The 20486-nt window shown below is 37.6% G+C and overlaps 1 protein-coding gene across 1 annotated transcript in view; it reads left to right on the forward strand.

Moving 5' to 3' along the window:
• The window catches only part of LOC128855462 (uncharacterized), a 51002-nt gene that overhangs the window by 12755 nt on the left and 17761 nt on the right, over nucleotides 1-20486 (forward strand). The window contains exons 2-7 of the mRNA XM_054090391.1: nucleotides 15319-15522; nucleotides 15598-15740; nucleotides 15953-16534; nucleotides 16600-16897; nucleotides 18671-18790; nucleotides 18861-19029. Of these exons, the coding sequence (XP_053946366.1) occupies nucleotides 15319-15522; nucleotides 15598-15740; nucleotides 15953-16534; nucleotides 16600-16897; nucleotides 18671-18790; nucleotides 18861-19029 (1516 nt within the window). The remainder of the gene's footprint in view (nucleotides 1-15318; nucleotides 15523-15597; nucleotides 15741-15952; nucleotides 16535-16599; nucleotides 16898-18670; nucleotides 18791-18860; nucleotides 19030-20486) is intronic.

Below are 20486 nucleotides of genomic sequence, written 5' to 3' on the forward strand. Positions count from 1 at the left end.
TTGCTCTATCACGTCAGGATTTTGAGATATCCTAACCTAAAAGTGCAAAAACGCTGTTTTTGCCCATTTTTGAGGTTATGTAGCTATGTAGATTTTGCTCTTCATAAAAAAGTAAGCATAGTATTTTAAAGTGTGAATTTTTCGATATTCGAAAATCCCATAACATGAGACGTGATACGGTCGATTACATAGTCGCAAACATGGAGACTTCAAAATGCGATATCTCAGTGAAAAATTAAGCTATTTAAGCAAACCCAACGGCATTTAAAAGAGGAAAACTTATAATTTAAAGATCAAAAAAATTTAAGAGCAAAATCTTCGTAGCTACATAAAACAGCGTTTTTGCACTTTTAGGTTAGGATATCTCAAAGTCCTGACGTAATAGAGCAATTTAAACCCCGGATTCGGATTCTACGCAAAAAATTACTTCGGAAATGATACCACACTTTTATAGAACATTCCGAACCCATTTTTTTGCAGACCTGTGCACCAGAACGAAAACGTTGAAACCATCGTTGTGCGGTGGAAATGGAAACTGTATCCGGTCCATAAACTGCTCAAATTTTATTGGCAGCATGAGATGCATTTTTGCCTTTATCGTAGTAGTACTGTAAAATATGCCGTATTTTCTCTTTATTTTGCTCCATGTTTGCGACGCTATAACTCACGAACGACTAAAAGCAAACAACAATTAATCAAACATGTGTTAGCACGTGAAAAGAGCTTTCCAAAAAGCTCTAGCGTGAACCGATGCGACAAATACAACTAGAACTACGCGCTTGCAAAGACAAGCTTGCGGAAATACCGCAAGACTTTTTGGGCAACCTTATATTATCGTCAGCTGCGAAGATGTTTTGAAGAAGTGGCCAAGGATTTTACAAGAAGACAACGATCCCTAGCATCGAATTCAAAGGTGTGTAGAGTAGATACAGCAAAATGTAATTGAAATATTGAATTGGCTTTCACAGTCGCCTGAACATTCGGAACGCTTTACTTTTCTTTGTTGATTAGAAATTTCCAACTTTTGATTTAATGTGATTACACCAACAGCCAACCAAAAATCCAAGAACCAGGCCATCTAAGTCCTGAGTCCCGAACACATTTTTTCACACATTTTCTAGACATTTTATGTTTAAAAAATGAGCAAAAGAAATTCTTAAAACTCGTTTTCTTGTACCATATACATACTTCTTAAAATGTAAAAAGAAAATTTTAATGTTTTTGAAAAAAAAAAATTTTTTTGCTTGCAATTTTTTGTAATAACTGGAACAAGAACCAGACCATCCCATTTCTGAGTCCGAAAATCCGCAATTTTTTCAATTAACGCTTAATTTTTTTCCAGACATTCTAAGTTTAGGAAATGAGTAAGAAAAATTTCGAAAATCGATTTCTTATATATTTCTCACATATAAATCGAAAACTGTAATTTTTTTTGGAAAAACAAAATTTTGTTTGTTTATAATTTTTTATAATAACTTGAACAAGAACCAGACCATCCACGTCCTGTGTCCGAACACATTTTTTTAATACATTTTCTAGACATTTTACGTTTAAGAAATGAGCAAAAGAAATTTTTAAAACTCGTTTTCTTATAGCAAATACGTATTTCTTACCATGTAAATCGAAAATTTTCATGTTTTTTGAAAAACATTTTTTTTTCTTTTTTTTTAATTTTTTTAACTTCTGTTTGGCGATATCTCGTAAAGTACAAGAGAGGAAAAAATGTATGTGAATTTTCGCACTCAGCGCGCGATTATACATAGCAAGTGGATTGGTCTGATTTTCGTGGAACAAAAATTAATTAATTACTTGAAAACCTTTGTAATACGTAGCCAAAATTTTTTTATCTAATCTCAGTTCCCAGAAAAAAGGCAAATTACGATTTTCTTTCAAACTTAAGTACTCACTTCGACGTTTATTAATTTGTTGGTTGAAACGGAAATATTTTTTTGGAGCTGCTAGCTTTCCTTCCCTTTCTTGGTAATGCCTTTCGAATACAGTGTTCGTCACTGGCTGAGGCCATATTTTCGAAGAAAGGTTATTTTGTAAGCGCAGAAATACAACACTTTCAACATTTTTGCGAAAGTCAACGGATTTCTTGTTATAAGGACGTTTTTTGTAACGTCAATCGAACCGTTTCAAGCGAGTTTTTCAACATCACAAAGATTAGATGGATGGGATGAATCTTCAATTACCTTTTTTAATGGTAAAAATTCAAATTTAATATTTTGTATCCCATTATGTTGGTCTAACTTGCTTATTCAAATTTTGAAAGAACATAATCCATCTCACATAATTTTTATTAGTGTTAGAGCAGTGAAAACAAAGTTTCAAAAAACGCTTCCTTCCCTTGCTTGCCAACATATATTTATTTATGCCAGTTACTTCCTCTATTAGCCACTCGCTATGCCTGGCGAATCCAAGGTGCCTACAGTTGTTTTAAAAATGTTGTTTTTTTTGCGTTCCGCTGCGATTCTGCGCTTTCGAAACACAGGTCTGGCATCACATTAAACGCAGCTGATTTCCTTTATTCTAATGCAAAAAATACGCTCGCGTTTGGCTAGTATTCTTCTATTACCCAATGCTATTATATTGATTACTGGGCAGTGAAACGAGTTTGCAGGCTTCGACTCGGAGATTTCAAATCATAGTTTGATAAATTTTTTGCGCCACTGTATGCATAATTGTTTACACATTGGATCCTTAATTAGTAATTCTATTTCTTCGAGCTTCTGCTCCAATTCATTGCATGGTCCTTGATATTGCCTTGCAAATGGGGAGACCTACAATTTTTCTCCACCTCCATATGACAGTTAATTTCTTATGAAAATATTTCCAAGGCAGAATTACATTCGAAAATATTGCCATTTCCTACCATGAGACGACAGCTATTAAAAAAAAATGTTTCCACTACATACTAGGTTGTTCGATAAGTTTTGTAGTTTGGTGAGAAAAACACAATTTTATGGTTTGAAGTACACTTTATTATTCAGTATAGTCGCCCTGCACACCAATACACTTGTTCCAACGAGATTCCAATTTATGAATTCCATCCCCAAAGTGAGAATTTGAAATGACTGCAAAATACGTTTCCACAGCTGTTATGACCTCATCATTTAATGGAAAACGCTTCGCACGCATGCTTTTTTTTAGGTCTGGAAACAGATGGAAGTCGCTAGGGGGCAAATCTGGTGTATACGACGGATGCTCCAACAATTCGAACTTTAATTCATGGATATTAACCATTGTCAAATTGCTCTAGTGACACGGTGCATTGCCCTGATGAAAAATAAGTTTTTTCTTTTGCAAACTAGGTCTTTTTTCACCAAAATTTTCCTTCAGCTGGTCTAAAAGATTACAAAAATATTCAGAATTTGCTGTTTTATAAGTTTGAAAGTAACTCATAAACAAAATTCCTTTCGCATCTCAAAAAACTGATGCTAACACCTTCTTGGCCGATATCTGGTCACGAATTCGCTTAAGAACCAGGTTCACATCACTCTTTATCCTCCTGTTTTGATTTAGGGTCATGGTGATAGGCCCAAGTGATCCATAGTGATAAATCGACGCACAAAATCGAATTTATGCTTTCGAAAATTCTCTAAAGATAAAGTCGAATGCGAATGTGTTTTTGATCCATTGTTAGCGAAGGCGGCACCCATTGGGCACACAGCTTTCTGAAGGCCAATACTTCAGTTAAAATGTTGCTTATATTGCCCAATGAGATGCCTAGCACTTCTACTAAATCACTTTGAGTCGACTCGACTCTTTCGCAATACGATATCTTCTTTTTTTTCAACGATTTCTAGTGATGTTGCTGTTTTTTTACGTTCTTGACGTGGATCGTCTTCAAGACTTGTGCGACCACATTTACATTCAGCAACACATCTTTTTACTGTACTAATTGAATTTGGTATCCCCACAAAACTAATACGGCTTTGCAAGATGACGTTGCTCAACACCAGCAGCGCCGTCAGAATTGGGAAGGTCTTCTACGAGCCGTTTGACACCAAACGAGCCTTCAGATAGGGGGACTCGCTGTCGTGTGACTTCTTTAACCTGATGTTAGAGAAGATCGCACGAGCCGCAGAACTTAATCGCTCAGGCACAATATTTTATAAGAGCGTACAATTGTTGGCGAATGCCGATCATATTGATCATGAGTCCTCTCTCGACGCAGAAGCTTGGACGATGACAACAGAAGCTTGGACGATGACAACATCCGATGAAGCGACGCGTGGAGTGTTTGAGAGAAATATTCTGCGTAAGATTTTGGGACCTTTGCACGTTGGCAACGGCGAATATCGCAGGCGATGGAACTATTAGCTGTATGAGCTTTACGACGACATAGACATAGTGCAGCGAATAAAGATCCAGCGTCTTCGTTGCCTGGGTCATGTCGTCCGAATGGATACAAACGCACCTGCTCTGAGAGTATTCGATCCGGTACCAGCTGATGGTAGCAGAGTAATAGGAAGGCCTCCTTTGCGTTGGAAAGACCAGGTGGAGAAGGACTTTGATTGACTTGGTGTGACCAACTGGCGCCGGTTAGCACGAGAAAGAAACGACTGGTGCGCTTTATTAAACCCGGCCAAAATCGCGTAAGCGGTTATCGCGCCAATTAAGAAGAAGAGAATTGACGGCGAAAGTATCTTAAATACTTTCAATATTCGTTCGTAAATTTCCTTTGCTTTGAAACCTGCTAAATGGCTTTTAAACAAAGATTGAATTGGCAGATCGAAATGAAACTTCACTTACGTTCATATGAAGAGTGTACCAACATAACAAAAAAAATGTAGGCTAGTAACAACGTCCTCTCTTATCGAACCGTAAAACTAATTGAACAACCTATTATTTGTTATTTCATATTCACAGTGGGTATCGAACCCGTAACTAACCCAATGGTAACCCATTCATCCACGGTGGCCGCCGTTAAGCGAATTTCACCTTAATAAAATGCGAAGCAAATTATTTTGCCATTTAATTGTTGCATTAATAATTTGTTTCCTTTCAAAGCTAATTTCACATGCACACGAATACAAGTCAAATTATTATTATTTTTGAATAAAACTCAAGGCCACATTAAAGATTAATCTTTTGAAATAAGAAAAAAAAATTAATAATAATAAATATATTAAAAAAGTGTAAATAACAAATTTGAAGTTCTTAGTAATTTGCTTGGCCGCCCACACGCTAAGTTGAGTACGAATAAGAAGAGCTGGTATTTACACATCGAGTTTCTGCTCAAAAAGTACCCTACATTTCGCAATCAATCAAACAAAACGCTTGAGACGTTTTCAAATTTGTTTATTTTCTAAGTTGGTTATTTAAATGCCACTTTTCAGTAAAATATTTTGTACCGAAGCATTGCAAATCTTAACGGTAACCTTCAAAGTCGAATGCAGTTTGCCTAATAGAAGAGTGGCCGCCATAATTTAGAAACTATTTCATTCGAGTCAACTGCATTGTATGGGCTTATAATATTTATTATACGCAATATATACAATAAAATGTGTAGTCACCACCCTTGGCTATAATGCCTTCCTATCTTCGAGTCATACTTTGTGTTAATTTCTGCACAAGTTGTGGAAGTAATCTGCTCCAAATTAACCGAATTTGCCTTGATAACTGTTTGAGCGTCCATATTTGTTTTCCTTTGAGTTTTTTCTTAACTTTGGCCAAAACATTTTCAATAGGGTTGGCAGCATCCGGCGACTGTGAAGGCCAATCCAACATTTCAATCCAATTTTGCTGTTTCTACTCTACACACCCTTGTCTTGGATACTTGCGATCGTTGTTCTTTTGTAAACCCCAAGATTGGTTAGTTCTTCAAAACATCTTCGCAGCTGACTTTAATAATGTTTTTTGATAAATTAGATAAAAAATAAATTGCCAAATCCATTTCGGAGAAGGAGCCTCAACAGGAACCTTAATGACATCCTTACTAAACGACATTCATCGGCAAACCCTTACCTCCTTCCTAAACTCCCGCCCCCCGAACGCGGTTATCGGAGTCCAAGCACCACCTATTCCAGACGAAATGCTTCAGCTTCTTCGCGAGACCCGTGTAACTTTGGCTCTGGATATTGTAGTAGGTTCAAATCCTACTTATCCAGAATTTAACCCGAATTACTCAATATATGTTTGGCATATAAAGGCGCACCGCACGACTTTAACCATCTCTTCACATGCCCTATCAAACCCACTCTCCTAACACCCCTCTCCCTCTGGGCCCAACCTGTCGAAACAGCATAATTCCTGGGTCTACCGTTGGATGAGCTAGGCGAAGACGACCGGTGACTTACATGGCACAGACAGGGTTTAGTGCGCTGCAACAGCAGCAACAGGAACCTTAACTGGATGCTTAACCGCTTGTTAAAATTGTTGAAGGAAGATTTATCCGTGAATATTACGTTTGCCTAATTCCGTTCTGAATTTGCTTTAGCCCATGCAAGTCCTTTTTCAATATGTGATAATGAGAGCAGTGATTATTTTTCAATATGCTCCGGAATTTGAGATCTCATGCGAGTAAACGTCCTCGAATCGTGTTTTTGGATATATTAACACCACTTCTCCATACAACTGATTCATCTTCACGCAACGATTATTTCGGCTTTGTCACACACAAATCAATGATTTTCGAATCTTATTTTGGAGCGTTATTCGGTTTTTTGGTTTTATGCGAAGAAGTCGTCAAAGCTTTTAATTTCGCTACACCATAGCACCCATTTAAATTTGCGAACGTCTTCGAGTGCTTCAAATATTTTGGTGCAGACGCACATGACATTTTCGGACCTTTAGGGTGTGTACATGGAACATTGCTACAAATTTCACAGGTGCTAAGTTTCGTATTGAAATTTTAATTTTAAAATTGATTGGTGAAATGGGTACACGTACAATAACCCCCCCTATAACACGGTGGATTGGTTCCGCTTTGTAGACAAACGCATTATAGGAATACTATTTTGATGGCAATCTTCTATTAACGAATCTTTTACAAATCTCTCTACTATCTTACTCTATAAATAATTGACAGTATAAAAATATGGGGGAATTATAGGGTGGATTACTGTAACTAATTGGCGCGTACACCCTTTTTTGGTGTTTGACCGAGCTCCTCCTATTTGTGGCGTGCGTCATGTTGTTGTTTAATAAATGGAGGGACCTACAGTTTCAAGCCGACTCCGAACTGCAGATATTTTTATGAGGAGCTTTTTCATGGCAGAAATACACTCGGAGGTTTGCCATTGCCTGCCGAGGGGCGACCGCTATTAGAAAAATATTTTTCTTTTTCTTTTATTTTGGTGTTTCACCGAGAACCGCATCTACATTCTCTCTGTGAATTCCGAATGGTAGTCACGCACCAACCCATTCGGCTACAGCGGCCGCCGTACTTGATACTTTTGGATACTTCTCAACAAAATTTTGTACTATTTTCATTGAAAAAGCAAACAAAATAACAAAACAATCGGAACCTCCATATACACACCCGGCATGGCCCCTTGTGACTTTTTCTTATCCGAATAATTCAAGTTACTACTTCGCGAAAAACATTTTGAGCCGATTTTTAGCGGCAAAACGATTAGGTAAATCCACAGGAGAAGCTGAAGCTCAATAAAGATGTTTTGTAAGGATGGAAGAAATGCTGAAATATGTAATTTAGTATGTTTTCATGAAGAGAAAATAAATATCAGGAATATCGCGACTTCGAAAAGCAGCGGAACAGTCGACTACGTCATGATATCACAATTTTTTGAGAAATGCATTGCTAGCGGTGAGTTTTCAGATTGTAGATTACGCTAATTTATTTTTATTTGTGAAATGTACAATATTAAAAAACCTACAATTAAGTATTGTTGTAAGTACCACTGGTGACAAAAGGCTCACATCTGGTGTAGTTTTGCTCCCTTCTCTTTCGAATTCGAATTTGGCATGCAAATGGTTACATTTCAGCTGATGAGGCAAAAATTTCAACCTAAAAACATAATGGGCGATTCCATCTCAACTGGTCTTAGTATTGTGGACATTGTCGTTAATTCTTCTAGAAATTTCTTTATTTGTAGACTTCAGATTATTAAGAACTGAACTCTAAAAATTTAAAACTTTTTTTATTGTACTTATCTTATCTTTTATCTTACTTATTATAAAAAAAATCATTTTTAAGACAAAATATTTTGGTATAGAATATTTTAAAGTGAACATTAAAAAAAAAACTTCAAAGTGAAGTATCTTCGGTTCTGTGAACATTATTATTAAAAAAAAAAATTTTTTTTAATTTTTAAGACCAAAATTTTTTGGTATATAGTATTTTAAAGTGAAGGATCCTCGGTTCTGGGAAAATTTTTATAAAAAAAATTTTATAGTTTTTAGAACCAAATATTTTTGTACAGAGTTTTTCAAAGTGAAATATCTTAAGTTCTTTGTAACATTTTTGTAAATTTTGTTTCTTATAAGGCAAAACATTTTGGGGTAGTGTTTTGTATTGCGAAGTATCTTAAGTTCTTTTATCATATTTAAAAAAAAAAATTTAATTTTTAAGATAAAATATTTTGATAAAAAGTTTTTTGCAGCACTCTTATATACGCAAACATTTTTTAGATTCCGGAAAGAAAATTATGCTTTGTAAAATGAGGTGCTAGCCATCTATTTATAAGCCAAAGGAAGTTCGGTAAGCCTCACATCGAATGTTTTGTAAAAGTTAGAAAATTATTTTTCAGATAGAGATAAATGTCCAAAAATATTTTCTTAACTAAATAAATTGATTTATTTAAAAATCTTCGAAATATTACCCATTTATTGTTCCCTAAACACTCAGGTAAATGGCTCTTTTATTAGGCGCCATCTTCTAACATTTAACTCTTGTGTAAATAGCAATGAATTATAGAACCTTTTTCACGTTATTAGTTAATTCCGGTTGCTTTTTTAACAGAAGGCAAATATACCCATTAGTTGTACATAAATATTTTCCATAACCTGGTTGGCAGCTACATACATACATACGCAGCATACTTACATACGTACAAACAAAGCATGCCGAAAATCGAGCATAAATGAGCCTTGAGTGTAGCTGTCATTCAATCCACTAGGCTTTATATCTGCTTGCTGGCTCACGCTGCGCTTTGCGAATCGTTTAAGAGCATTAAAAATTAATTCGATATGAAAAGCGAAAATTTGTGGCTGCTGGGAAGCTGGAGAATAATGCTTTTTATAGGCTGAGGCTGTTGCAGCTTTTCGACGGAATTGGCAGAACTCAGTAGTACGCAGCTGGTTTCCCCCGCTCCTTGAACAAACAGTCGTCTTAACAGCCAAACAACAGTCAATTAGTGAAGACAAGTGTCTTGAGTATATTTGCTTTTTTTTGTTTCTATTTTTCTTTGTTTTTATTTTATGAATTTTTTTTTTTATTTTATGAATTTTTATTTTATTTTTACGTTCTCACAGCGTAGTGATTAGTTTTCCCTACTCGCCTCGTCCGCCAAAATAATTTTTTGCTCATATATAATAATTTTGTTGACTGCAATTTAATTGCCTTTTTTTTTATTTTTCAAATAATTGAGTCAAATAATTAAAGTTTATTAGCGTTTTAAGGTAGTATACAAGATGCACTAACCAATGTGTGATACCTTGTGTCTGGTCGAGAAGTCAAGAAGAAGAAGCGTCCTCATGCTATTTGCTGCGTTGGTTCATGCTGCACTCGGTGGCTGCCTGGCGCAGTTTTTAGAAACAATTTTGATGATTTTTTTAATTCCATTAATTTGCTTGTTTCTACGATTTCCTGTATGTCACTACTTGTTTTTCTCGATTCGCATGTAAAAATTTTAATACAAAAATCCCAAGTTATGTATAGCGGAGTTTGAATGCTTTGACGGATGTTGCAATTTTTTACGATTTATTTTACTTGAAATGTACTGAAATTTGCGTCAGTTTGCATTTGATGATTCTTAATAAGTTTATTACTCCTCAAGAGAGCTTACTCGAAAATCGTAATTTTCAACAAATATAGGGTGATGAGATAGGAACTGGTAGCGCTTCAAGCTGTTGGTGATGACGCGGTGCTGTTAGGCGTGTTCGTTTCGGTGCTTCATATCCTAAAATAACTGTAAATAAAAGAAATTGAGACTTATATACAGGGTTTGATTGAAAAGTAAGGAGCCTTCCCGCGCGGAGCCTCTGCCAAGCGATCAACCGAATCGGCTGGTGGGGGGAAATGATCGTTGGATCTTCTCCTTCCACTAGAAACTGGTCCCAGTTCGCTGGCAACAGCGGTGCAGTCAACATCGCTCGCGCGTGAAAGCTGTTTTAAAAGTGTGTTGGAATTTTGCAGTGGCGAAAATGCAGCGATCGTTGGAGCAACGTTACTCGATCAAATTTTGCGTAAAGCTAAACAAAACGAGTACCGACCCCATTGGGCTACTCAAGGAGGCTTACGGGGACCAATCTCTGTCCAGTGCCCAGGTAAAACGGTGGCACAAGTCGTTCAAGGAAGGCCGGGAGGACGTCAAAGACGAACAGCGAACAATTGGACCCTTCATCATGACAATGCGCCGGCGCACACCACCTTCCTCTGCACCTCTGCATTGGTCAAGATGGGGGTTCCGGTGCTTTCCCACCCTCCGTACAGCCCAGACCTGTCCCCTCCGAACGTCTTCCTGTTCCCGCGCCTGAAAAGAAAGCTGAAGGGGAGGCGTTTCAATTACATCGAGGCGATCCAAAAAACTGTGACAGCCGAATTGAATGCGATTCCGGCGGATGAGTTTAAAAAATGTTTCCTGCATTGGAAGGACCGATACCAGCGGTGTATTGACGCTCAAGGGTCCTATTTTGAAGAATATTAGGTGTGTTGGGTAGTCGAAAAAGTCTTTTCGTATTTTGTCAATAGATGTCGTTGGAGTCCTCTATCTCCAATGCTGCTAATGGCATTGTGTCATATCATATAGTGTTAGAAAGGTGACATTTTAGGCTTCATTTAACCAAAAAAAAATAAAATTCGGAGAAGTTGAAAAAAAGTTATAGCTGTTCAAAAATGGGTGAAAATAATGAAGAAATTCGCTAATTTTTAAAATTTTTGTATAAAAAAGGGCAGAATGCCACGCAAGCCACCAATGAAATTTGTGAAGTTTACGGACACGATGCCGTATCAGTTCGTGTAGCACAACAATGGTTCGCTCGCTTCCGTTCTGGAAATCTCGATGTGAAAGATGCACCTCGCTCCGGTCGACCTTTCGTTGAAAAAGTCGATCAAATTATGGAAAAGATTGACCAGGACCGTCACATAAGCTGCCATGACATGGCCAAGGCACTAAACATTCATCATCAAACGGTTTTGAACCATTTAAAAAAGGCTGGTTACAAAAAAAAGCTTGATGTTTGGGTACCACATGAATTGTCTGTGAAAAATTTAATGGACCGAATTAACATCTGCGATTCTTTGCTGAAACGAAATGAAATCGAACCATTTCTGAAGCGAATGGTAACAGGAGACGAAAAGTGGATCAAATACGACAATAATGTGCGAAAAAGATCATGGTGCAAGGGTGGTGAAAGTTAAAGTTTGATTAGAAATACGAAAAGACTTTTTCGACTACCCAATATAAGCCAAAAGGTTTAATAAAACTGCTTAAAAAAAATAAGGCTCACTACTTTTGAATCAAACCCTGTACATTTTGTATTCTTAATGTTTGTTCACTGTACCAACTAGCGCTTCAGCACCATTTTGTTGCCACATCCTCGCTAACAACTTGTTGGTTATTTACAGCATGACTATATCCAGTCCAAAAAATCGCGTTTGGAGAAGTCAAAAATCAAATCGATGCTCATTTATTTTTACGATTCTAAGGGAATTGTCCACAAGGAGTTCATGCCAGCAGACCAAACCGTCAATGCAATTTTCTATCTTGGCGTTTTGAAGTGTTTGTTGCATCGCATTAGTCGTATTCGCCCCGAATACCGCGAAGGAGGAAGCTGGCGCTTAGTGCATGATAATGCGAGAATTCGCATTTTAACCATCAACCACTCACTGTATTCGCCTGATATGGCTCCCTTTGACTTCTACCTATTCGGAAAATTGCATTTTTCCATGAAAGGAAAACGTTTTGTGTCCGTAGAGGCCATCGAAAGGCTTCTATCGACATCCTGAAGAACATTTCGGTCAAAGAACTGAAACACTCTTTCTAAAAGCTTTTAGATCGGGCAAAACGGTGTATTGAGGCCAGAGGGGACTATTTTGAATGAATAAACTCGCGGTTATCAGAGCAAAGCTCCTGTAGTTTCTATTTTAGCTCAGTCTTGTTTATTTTGGACTTCACCTGGTATATCTGCATTTGTTACCAAGTGACTTTGAATTCTATTAGATAGGAATTTAGAAAATAATTATCATATATGTATTTATAAGAATTATAAATATAATTTAATAGAATATACAATTTTATAGTTGGGGTTTACACACCGACCTCGTTGTTTCGTTATTTGGCAGTTTTAGTTATATTAGTTTGAGGGAAAAGAAATCCTTTATTTGTGCGTAAAACTTTTGCGAAATTGTTACAACTGTTTTATGGTCGACCTTTAGCTCCTGGGCGATGCTACGTCTACTAAAATGCCGATCAACTTCGATTATTTCTGTGATTTTGTCGACATTCGACATTTTCAATGACGGCCCTGGCTGTGCGAGGTGCATCTTTAACATCTAAAACGTCTGAAAGGAAAAGACGAAACCAAACTTGCACGAAATTACCTGTTACGCGATCGGCACCATAAACACCATTCACAATTTCAGCGGCTTGGCTTGCACTTTCGCTTTTAGAAAGAAGAAAAACTTTAAAAGGTACCGAATTTTCTCTTTCTTGACTTCGAACATGGTTGCACACCCTGTAACTCACAACTGAATGGAACGAACAAAAAACAGGAAAAGAATTTTTTTTTTGCGTAAAATGTCACCTTGACAACGAGCATAAAGGCTAGAATTTAGTATAGTGCCGATCGCTTTGGAAAAAACGGTAAAAAGGGGGTGATAGAGGGGTGTATCCTCATCTTAAAACTGAAAACAGAACCTGCCGGAGGCTTATAGTTTTTAAGTAATTTAATGTTAAAGTTCTATAATTTAGCGAAAAGTTGGTGTTGCCATACACCTGAAATGAAAACGAAGTTCGCACGCAGGGATGTTCAGTGGAAGGTTCATTGTAAAACTGCAGTATTTTTTGCTGTAATTTAAAGTTGAGAAATGAATTTGAAAATAAAAACATACAACTCATTTAAACTTAAAAACAATGATATTAAGCGTATCACAAAAAATAATAAAGTAATTAAATTGATTAACACAGTATTTTTGCGTGGAACTCTTTATCGCGTAGGCGGCCTTCGGCCGCGCTTCAAAAAAATAACCCTCATCAGTCCAACTCCGGCTACGCAATCCACAGTATTTTTGCGTAGAATTCCTTTTCGCGTGGGCGGCCTTCGGCCGCACTTCAAAAAAATAACCCTCATCAGTCCAACTCCGGCTACGCAATCCACAGTATTTTTGCGTAGAACTCCTTTTCGCGTGGGCGGCCTTCGGCCGCGCTTCAAAAAAATAACCCTCATCAGTCCAACTCCGGCTACGCAATCCACAGTATTTTTGCGTAGAACTCCTTTTCGCGTGGGCGGCCTTCGGCCGCGCTTCAAAAAAATAACCCTCATCAGTCCAACTCCGGCTACGCAATCCACAGTATTTTTGCGTAGAACTCCCTTTCGCGTGGGCGGCCTTCGGCCGCGCTTCAAAAAAATAACCCTCATCAGTCCAACTCCGGCTACGCAATCCACAGTATTTTTGCGTAGAACTCCTTTTTGCGTGGGCGGCCTTCGGCCGCGCTTCAAAAAAATAACCCTCATCAGTCCAACTCCGGCTACGCAATCCACAGTATTTTTGCGTAGAACTCCTTTTCGCGTGGGCGGCCTTCGGCCGCGCTTCAAAAAAATAACCCTCATCAGTCCAACTCCGGCTACGCAATCCACAGTATTTTTGCGTAGAACTCCCTTTCGCGTGGGCGGCCTTCGGCCGCGCTTCAAAAAAATAACCCTCATCAGTCCAACTCCGGCTACGCAATCCACAGTATTTTTGCGTAAAACTCCTTTCTGTGTTAAAACCATTGAACCCAAAATTAAAACGTCATATGCGTGTATGTAATAAGGAGGCACAATAACCCCGACCCCCATGATTAAAACTAAACTTAAGAACTTATTTTTTGTTTTCATTTGCAGGCATCCGGCAACACCATACTGTTGGCATTCCAATCTTCTTCTTATTCGCGCTTAAAATTGGAATGTGATTGCATAGGCAAATGTATTTGCATTTAATTTTAATAGATATAATTAAAATATTAGCATAAAAATCGGTAAAAACACGCGTGTGAGTGTATATTTGGTGATTTATAGTGAAATGTTAAAAAATATAGAGTGTAATGTGGCAAATTATACTGATGTTCCCAAGGGCATTTTGAATGTAAATAATTAAAAAATTATTATTTCCCGATTAATTTAAAGTTATAAAGAGTGTTCCTTAACACCTCACTAACATCTCCACCAAGTTTCATTAAAAAAAACATTATAGTTTGCCAGAAATTCCAAGGTCGGCACTGTTCTAAACTCCAGCCAGCATAAACTTTAAATAATGTGATCGGTGCTTTACGAGATATCGATCACTACAAACATCTACCGAGAAAATAATGGATTCATTTTTCCCCAAACTAATATTTTGGTCTTAAAAATCTAGCAAAAGCGCCTCAGCGCCAAATTACGAAGCGCCGCGGTGGCAACCTTGGCAATTTGATCGGTAATTGGCAAAATAACAAACAGCTGTTTGTTAATTGGCGTTTGATGATCAGGAGCGAAGTTTAAGTTTAAAATATCTAAAAGTGAAGAAAAAAGTGTGCAAGTCATTTTTACAGTAAAAAAATTGATATTTCAAGGATATTTTCATCCAGTAGATGAAACGAAGCTCATTCGCAAGAGATTCAGCTGGTGCGGAAAATCTTACCAAACTAGCAGAAATAAGTCAAAAAGATTCTTCACTGCAAAACAGTTTTGTCGAACTGCCAACTCACAAACCGCCAATGTAACGAAGTTGGTGTGAGGTGGGCCGCATGTTTTGAGCTCAACTTGAGCTCAACTTGAGCTCGACTTGTTGAAATTAATATTTGCAATTTGATGGCCAGAAACAAAATATACGAAAATAACGAAAATAATTAAATTAACTTCCATTAACAAAAGAATCAGTAATTAATAAACTTATTTTTTCTCATTGTTTCGTTCACTTTTTTGCTAATTGAGATCTTTTTCTTATTTCAGGATATCAAAACTGTTGCAACTCAGCTAGAAGAATACGCCACCCAGTGCTTCAAGGATGTATCCGATTATTTCCTACAACTACACAACTTCCTACAAAATGAGGAACATCGCATTTTAGAAGACTTACATTTCCAATGTATGAAACCCCAGCAGACTATTCGAGATGCATTCGGAAGACTAGGCGAGTCACAGAGTATTTTAAATGTAAGTTAACCTCTTCAAATAAACCAAATTTGTATATAATTGAATGTAATTTTTATTCCACTCTGAATCAATTAGAAAATGCGCACCGAATTGGAACAATATCAGCGAGGAGTACCTGTGGACATACATCTACGCAATGTGTTCGATAATTACAATGCCCAATTAGAACAGATTGAATGTCATGTACATATTTCAGAACTTACAAAAAGTCCTTTCACGTGAGTACTACATATATTTACATATATACAGCCCGCCAAAGCGAAAAAGCTATAGCACCTCAATATTTTGACCAGTTTTAACCACTTTTCAAAAATCTATATAAAAACGAAACTTGAACTTGAAAAACACTTCACCACTATGAAATTTGAATCTTCCCAAACCACCGTTTTCCTCTTGTCTACTTACTAACTTTAAACATTTTTATTTGCAGTTTTGAGGTAAAACACGATATGCGCAAAGATTTTTCACAATTTTTCAGTCTCAATTACGTCGATCCAAAGATCAGCTTACGCTTCACGCCCGTCTATAGTGATTTAAATCAAACTTTCGGCGAAGTAAGATCAGATACATCCGATGAAATGGATGTTGACCGTTACACTGAAAAGCACAAACGTAAAAATAATGAAAAGAATAAAAAGAAACGACAAGCACAACGACAAAACGACAACGAAGATGATGTCTCCAATAACGACAACACTTCGGATACGGAAACACAAGTCCCGGTACTGCGCGACAAAGGACTGGTGCGCATCAGCTATGTGAAATCGCCAGAACATTTCTATGTACAAACTAAGAATGCAATTCGCCAAATACGCGAACTTTCAAATAAATATGTAAATTTCATGCAAACCGATGTAATACCGAAAGTTATCGCTGAAGGCCAATGCTATATGACTTATCATGCCGATGATAATCAGTGGTATCGCGCTATGGTGAAGAAGACACTATCACAGGATCTCTATAAGGTGTTTTTAGTCGATTTCGGCTTGCACGTGGAAATGCCAAAAGAACGGTGCGTACAAATAAAATTGATGATGAAAATATGCAGTTTTTTTTAATTTTCTTGAATTGTTTCAGATTCTGTGAAATCGATCGCAAATCGCTTAATGTTCCCTTCGCTGCCATCCGTTGCGCCATAAATGATATAATGCCGGCCGGTAAAGCATGGAACGAAGAGGCTAATAATTTACTTATAGAAATTACACGCAATCAATTTGTGCGCATCAGCATTATGGAACGCATCAAGGAGAATATGCTTTCGGTTGATCTAATCACTACTTCGGGCGAAGAAACGATTTCGGTGCGAGATTCTTTTTTATACACCGGCCTGGCGCGGGAGAGGTCAGGCGAAGCGAACACGCCGCCACCACTTAAGGTAATATAAGTGCATATATGCATAAGTTTATCGTTTCAATTCACTTGCAGAGACTGAGCTATTCTTCTTTTTTTAACTTTCAAATGACAAATTTGATTTTCAAATACTGGCAAACGCTAAAATTTGTAAATATGTAGTAACAGTAATAGCTTCATCTTGAAAGGTTTAAGCCATCGAACACATCCTTCAATTTATGGGACTCATTCATTTTCTGAGACTTGCATATGCAGTACGGTTCACTTGATTAGAGCCAATAATTTTATGGAAGGATGTGGTTATGGTTATTAAGGCATCCGTATTTGATCTAGTAATCCAAGATTTCCCGATAATTCAAGTGAAGGCTGGTACTTTGCTCGAAAATAAACATGCATCAAAATATTATTCCATCTAACGGTATTTGGCAGCAGCAAAACTTTAGCAGTTGTAATATTGTGCTTAATTTATGGGGTTCATTTGAATAAAGGCGCTCAGTCAGCCTACATTATTTGTGCATTGAAGCAGTGAAAAGGGATAGTTTTTTAAGCTTTCATGGTGTGGGGTCAAAAAATTTGTAAGTCTAATGAAATGCGAAACCAGAAAGGTTTAACAGATCGCGAAAAGGAACAAAAGGACATCAGAGGGACCCGCAAATAGCCAAATTGCCCAAAAGATTGGTTAAAGTCCAAACGTTGTGGAACTTTACTTTAAAGTAGATGCCTCCTATGGTACGAACTACAAAGGTAGAACTGCGATGGTTTTGGCACCGAAGGAAACTCGCAAAATCCTTGCATCAAATCCCGACCTTCCAACAGCAAAAATTAAAAAAATGGCAAATATTGCGGCCAGCAAATCCACCGTTCGAAGGGCTATTCTAAAAGCGCGATAAATGAAGCATGAAATCTAAAAATCTACCTTTGAGTAAAGTCTCGCAAAGAACGCCGCCTCGTTTTTGCAAGGGACCCGGAGAATGGAAAAAAGTAGTATTTATGGACGAGAAGAGGTTCAATCTGGTTGGGCCGGATGGATTTCCATGACTTAAGAAAGGAGGAAAGGTACTTGAGTGCGTCGTAAGACAGCCACTTAACCTTTCGTATCATGATAACAGATTTCGGGACTCTAATTGTTCATGAAAATGGCATTGGTGATTATTGATTTCAACATGCCTGCTACTGCACGTCTACTGAGCTCGACGCAGAAACAATTTATGAATACCATTGTTTCCAAAGCGACTTATCGAAAAATGCCGATTTTCACGGATCACCTAAATTGCCCGATTCAACGTCAGCAGACTTTGATATGTGGGGTTATTTGAAGTTCAGGATATATCCGCCAAAAAAAACGAGGTTTTCTAGCCCAACTGAAAGTCAATATACGAAACCACCGCCTTATTGGCCGAAACGTCATGACCAACACCAAAAAAAGATTGCGTTTGGCCCACAAGGTGACCCTTTCCGCGATAATATCTTCAAAACGCAGTTAAAACAAATCTCTTTGAACTAGAATAAATGAAATCGGAGATGTTCTAAAATTTTTGAAAATCACACACTGGTTTTAGGAGAGATAGGGAAAGCTCCCTACGCGGCATCATAATGGGCTATGAGCCTGAGAGTGCCCCACAGACAACCGCTTCAACCTAACCCAACCTAAAATAAATGATTATAGAAATGAAAAGCAAAACCCAAAAAATTGTTTTAATGTTCTTTTTTTAGGAGCAAATATATATGCATAAATACATATCAAAAAAGTATAAGTTTATGATATCTAACTAAAATCTAACACCTTTTTTTCCTCCAGAAAATATCTCCCACGGCGCGTACAAGTCAAAGATTGCCGAAACATTATTTTCATAATGGGGATATGTTGGTTGTAAAAGTGGGATATATTGAAAATCCGCATATTTTCTATGTTATAAAGGTATAAACAAATGATTTCCAAAGCATACAAAGAGAGTGAGTGATATTCATTAAACAATTTTCATTTCCAGATGGACACTATTGAGGCAGCACAAAGTCTGAAAGCCAATTTGAATTTCAAATATTCTGACTCGAATATGACATTGCAACCTATTTTTGTAGCTCCACTACAAATGTGCTGTGCTGTACGTATCGAGGATATATGGCACCGAGCACGCGTCGAGGAAATACGCGGCGGTGGTAAGTGAATACTAAGTTTTATAACTCGGTTATTTATTTTTCAGTTTAAATATATGTGTGTGTGTGTGTATACACTTGTAGTCAATTTCATAAACTCACTTTATCTTTCAAATTTGAAATATTTTTCGGGTTACATCGTAAGCAAACAAATTCTCAAACGATTTTGAGCGACTTCAAACTTACACTTCGTTATACTAAAATTGAATGGACTTTAACAATGCATACCCAGAAAATTCCTGAGGATTCTAATTATTGCATATATATTTTCCTGTGGTCCCTAGGAGGAACATAGGACCTCAACAAACAAGTTAAAATTAGGTTTAATCAATGCAAGAAATTTGATTGTCATTCATGGCGCTTGAAGCGCTTCTGCTTCAACTAATCGTCTCCACGTTTTGGATGATCTCCCTCGCCTGCGATTTCCTTGTAGGCACCAATCTAAGGCTGCTTTTTCAATATCTCCGTTAGACTTCCGAAGTGTATGCCCAATCCATTTTCATCGTCGAGATAAACAGGAATCTGCTTCGTCAAACTCCAAAAGTCAATGCAGAAGATGGTGTTTGGCCAGAAAACGCGCACAATTCTTTGGAGGCAATGATTAATGAATGCTTGCAGAGTTTTTGCATCGCACATTGTCGTATTCCATGTTTCGCAGCTATACAGAACGACAGACTTCACGCGTGATTCTAAGGTTCTTAATTTCGCACGCCTGGATAATTACGAAGATCTCCAAACTTTGTCTAACATGCCAAATACAGCGCGACCTTTTGCTATTTGACATACGCAAGCTGCGGTTCAGTGGCGTTAGGAACATCACCTTTGTCTTTGCAATGTTAATCCTCGAATCTGCTTTAGCTGCGCAATCGCTTACAGCCACCTTTTTTGACTGTATATGTGTAAATTTGTCTGGCAACAGACAGATGTCATCAACACAGTCCAAGTCTTCCAGGTTGCCGTACAAACCCCACGAGATACTGCTATTAGCCGCGGAAGCTTGCTGTATTATTAGGTCCAGCACTAGATTGAATAGAAGCGGGGATAACACGCATTTCTGCCGTACTCCAATGGAGCGTGGTCTCAAGCCACTCAGATGCGCATCCGACATCCATTTGTTTATTATGTGCCCTATGATTTTCTTCACTATGCTTAACAATGTTATGCCCCTAAAAATTATTGAATTCATATAAATTTCCTTTCTTCGGTAGGAGCGTAATAACACCTTTCTTAAGCTCGTTGAGATTCTTTTCAGAGTTCCACATACCCAATGATAAAGGAAGTACACGTCGTGCACTCACTTGAGGGTTAGTTCTGGAAAAGTTCTGAATTTATGTTGTCCGGCCCTGGTGCTTTATTGGCATTTAGCGCTCCAATGGCTTTTATAGTCTCACTAACAAGTTCGGTTGTTTTGCTGGCAAAATTGTCGCTCCAAGTTCTTTTGTCTTCTCTTGCACTTTTCT

Source organism: Anastrepha ludens, chromosome 2 (assembly GCF_028408465.1).
Source record: "Anastrepha ludens isolate Willacy chromosome 2, idAnaLude1.1, whole genome shotgun sequence".
Taxonomy (NCBI): domain Eukaryota; kingdom Metazoa; phylum Arthropoda; class Insecta; order Diptera; family Tephritidae; genus Anastrepha; species Anastrepha ludens.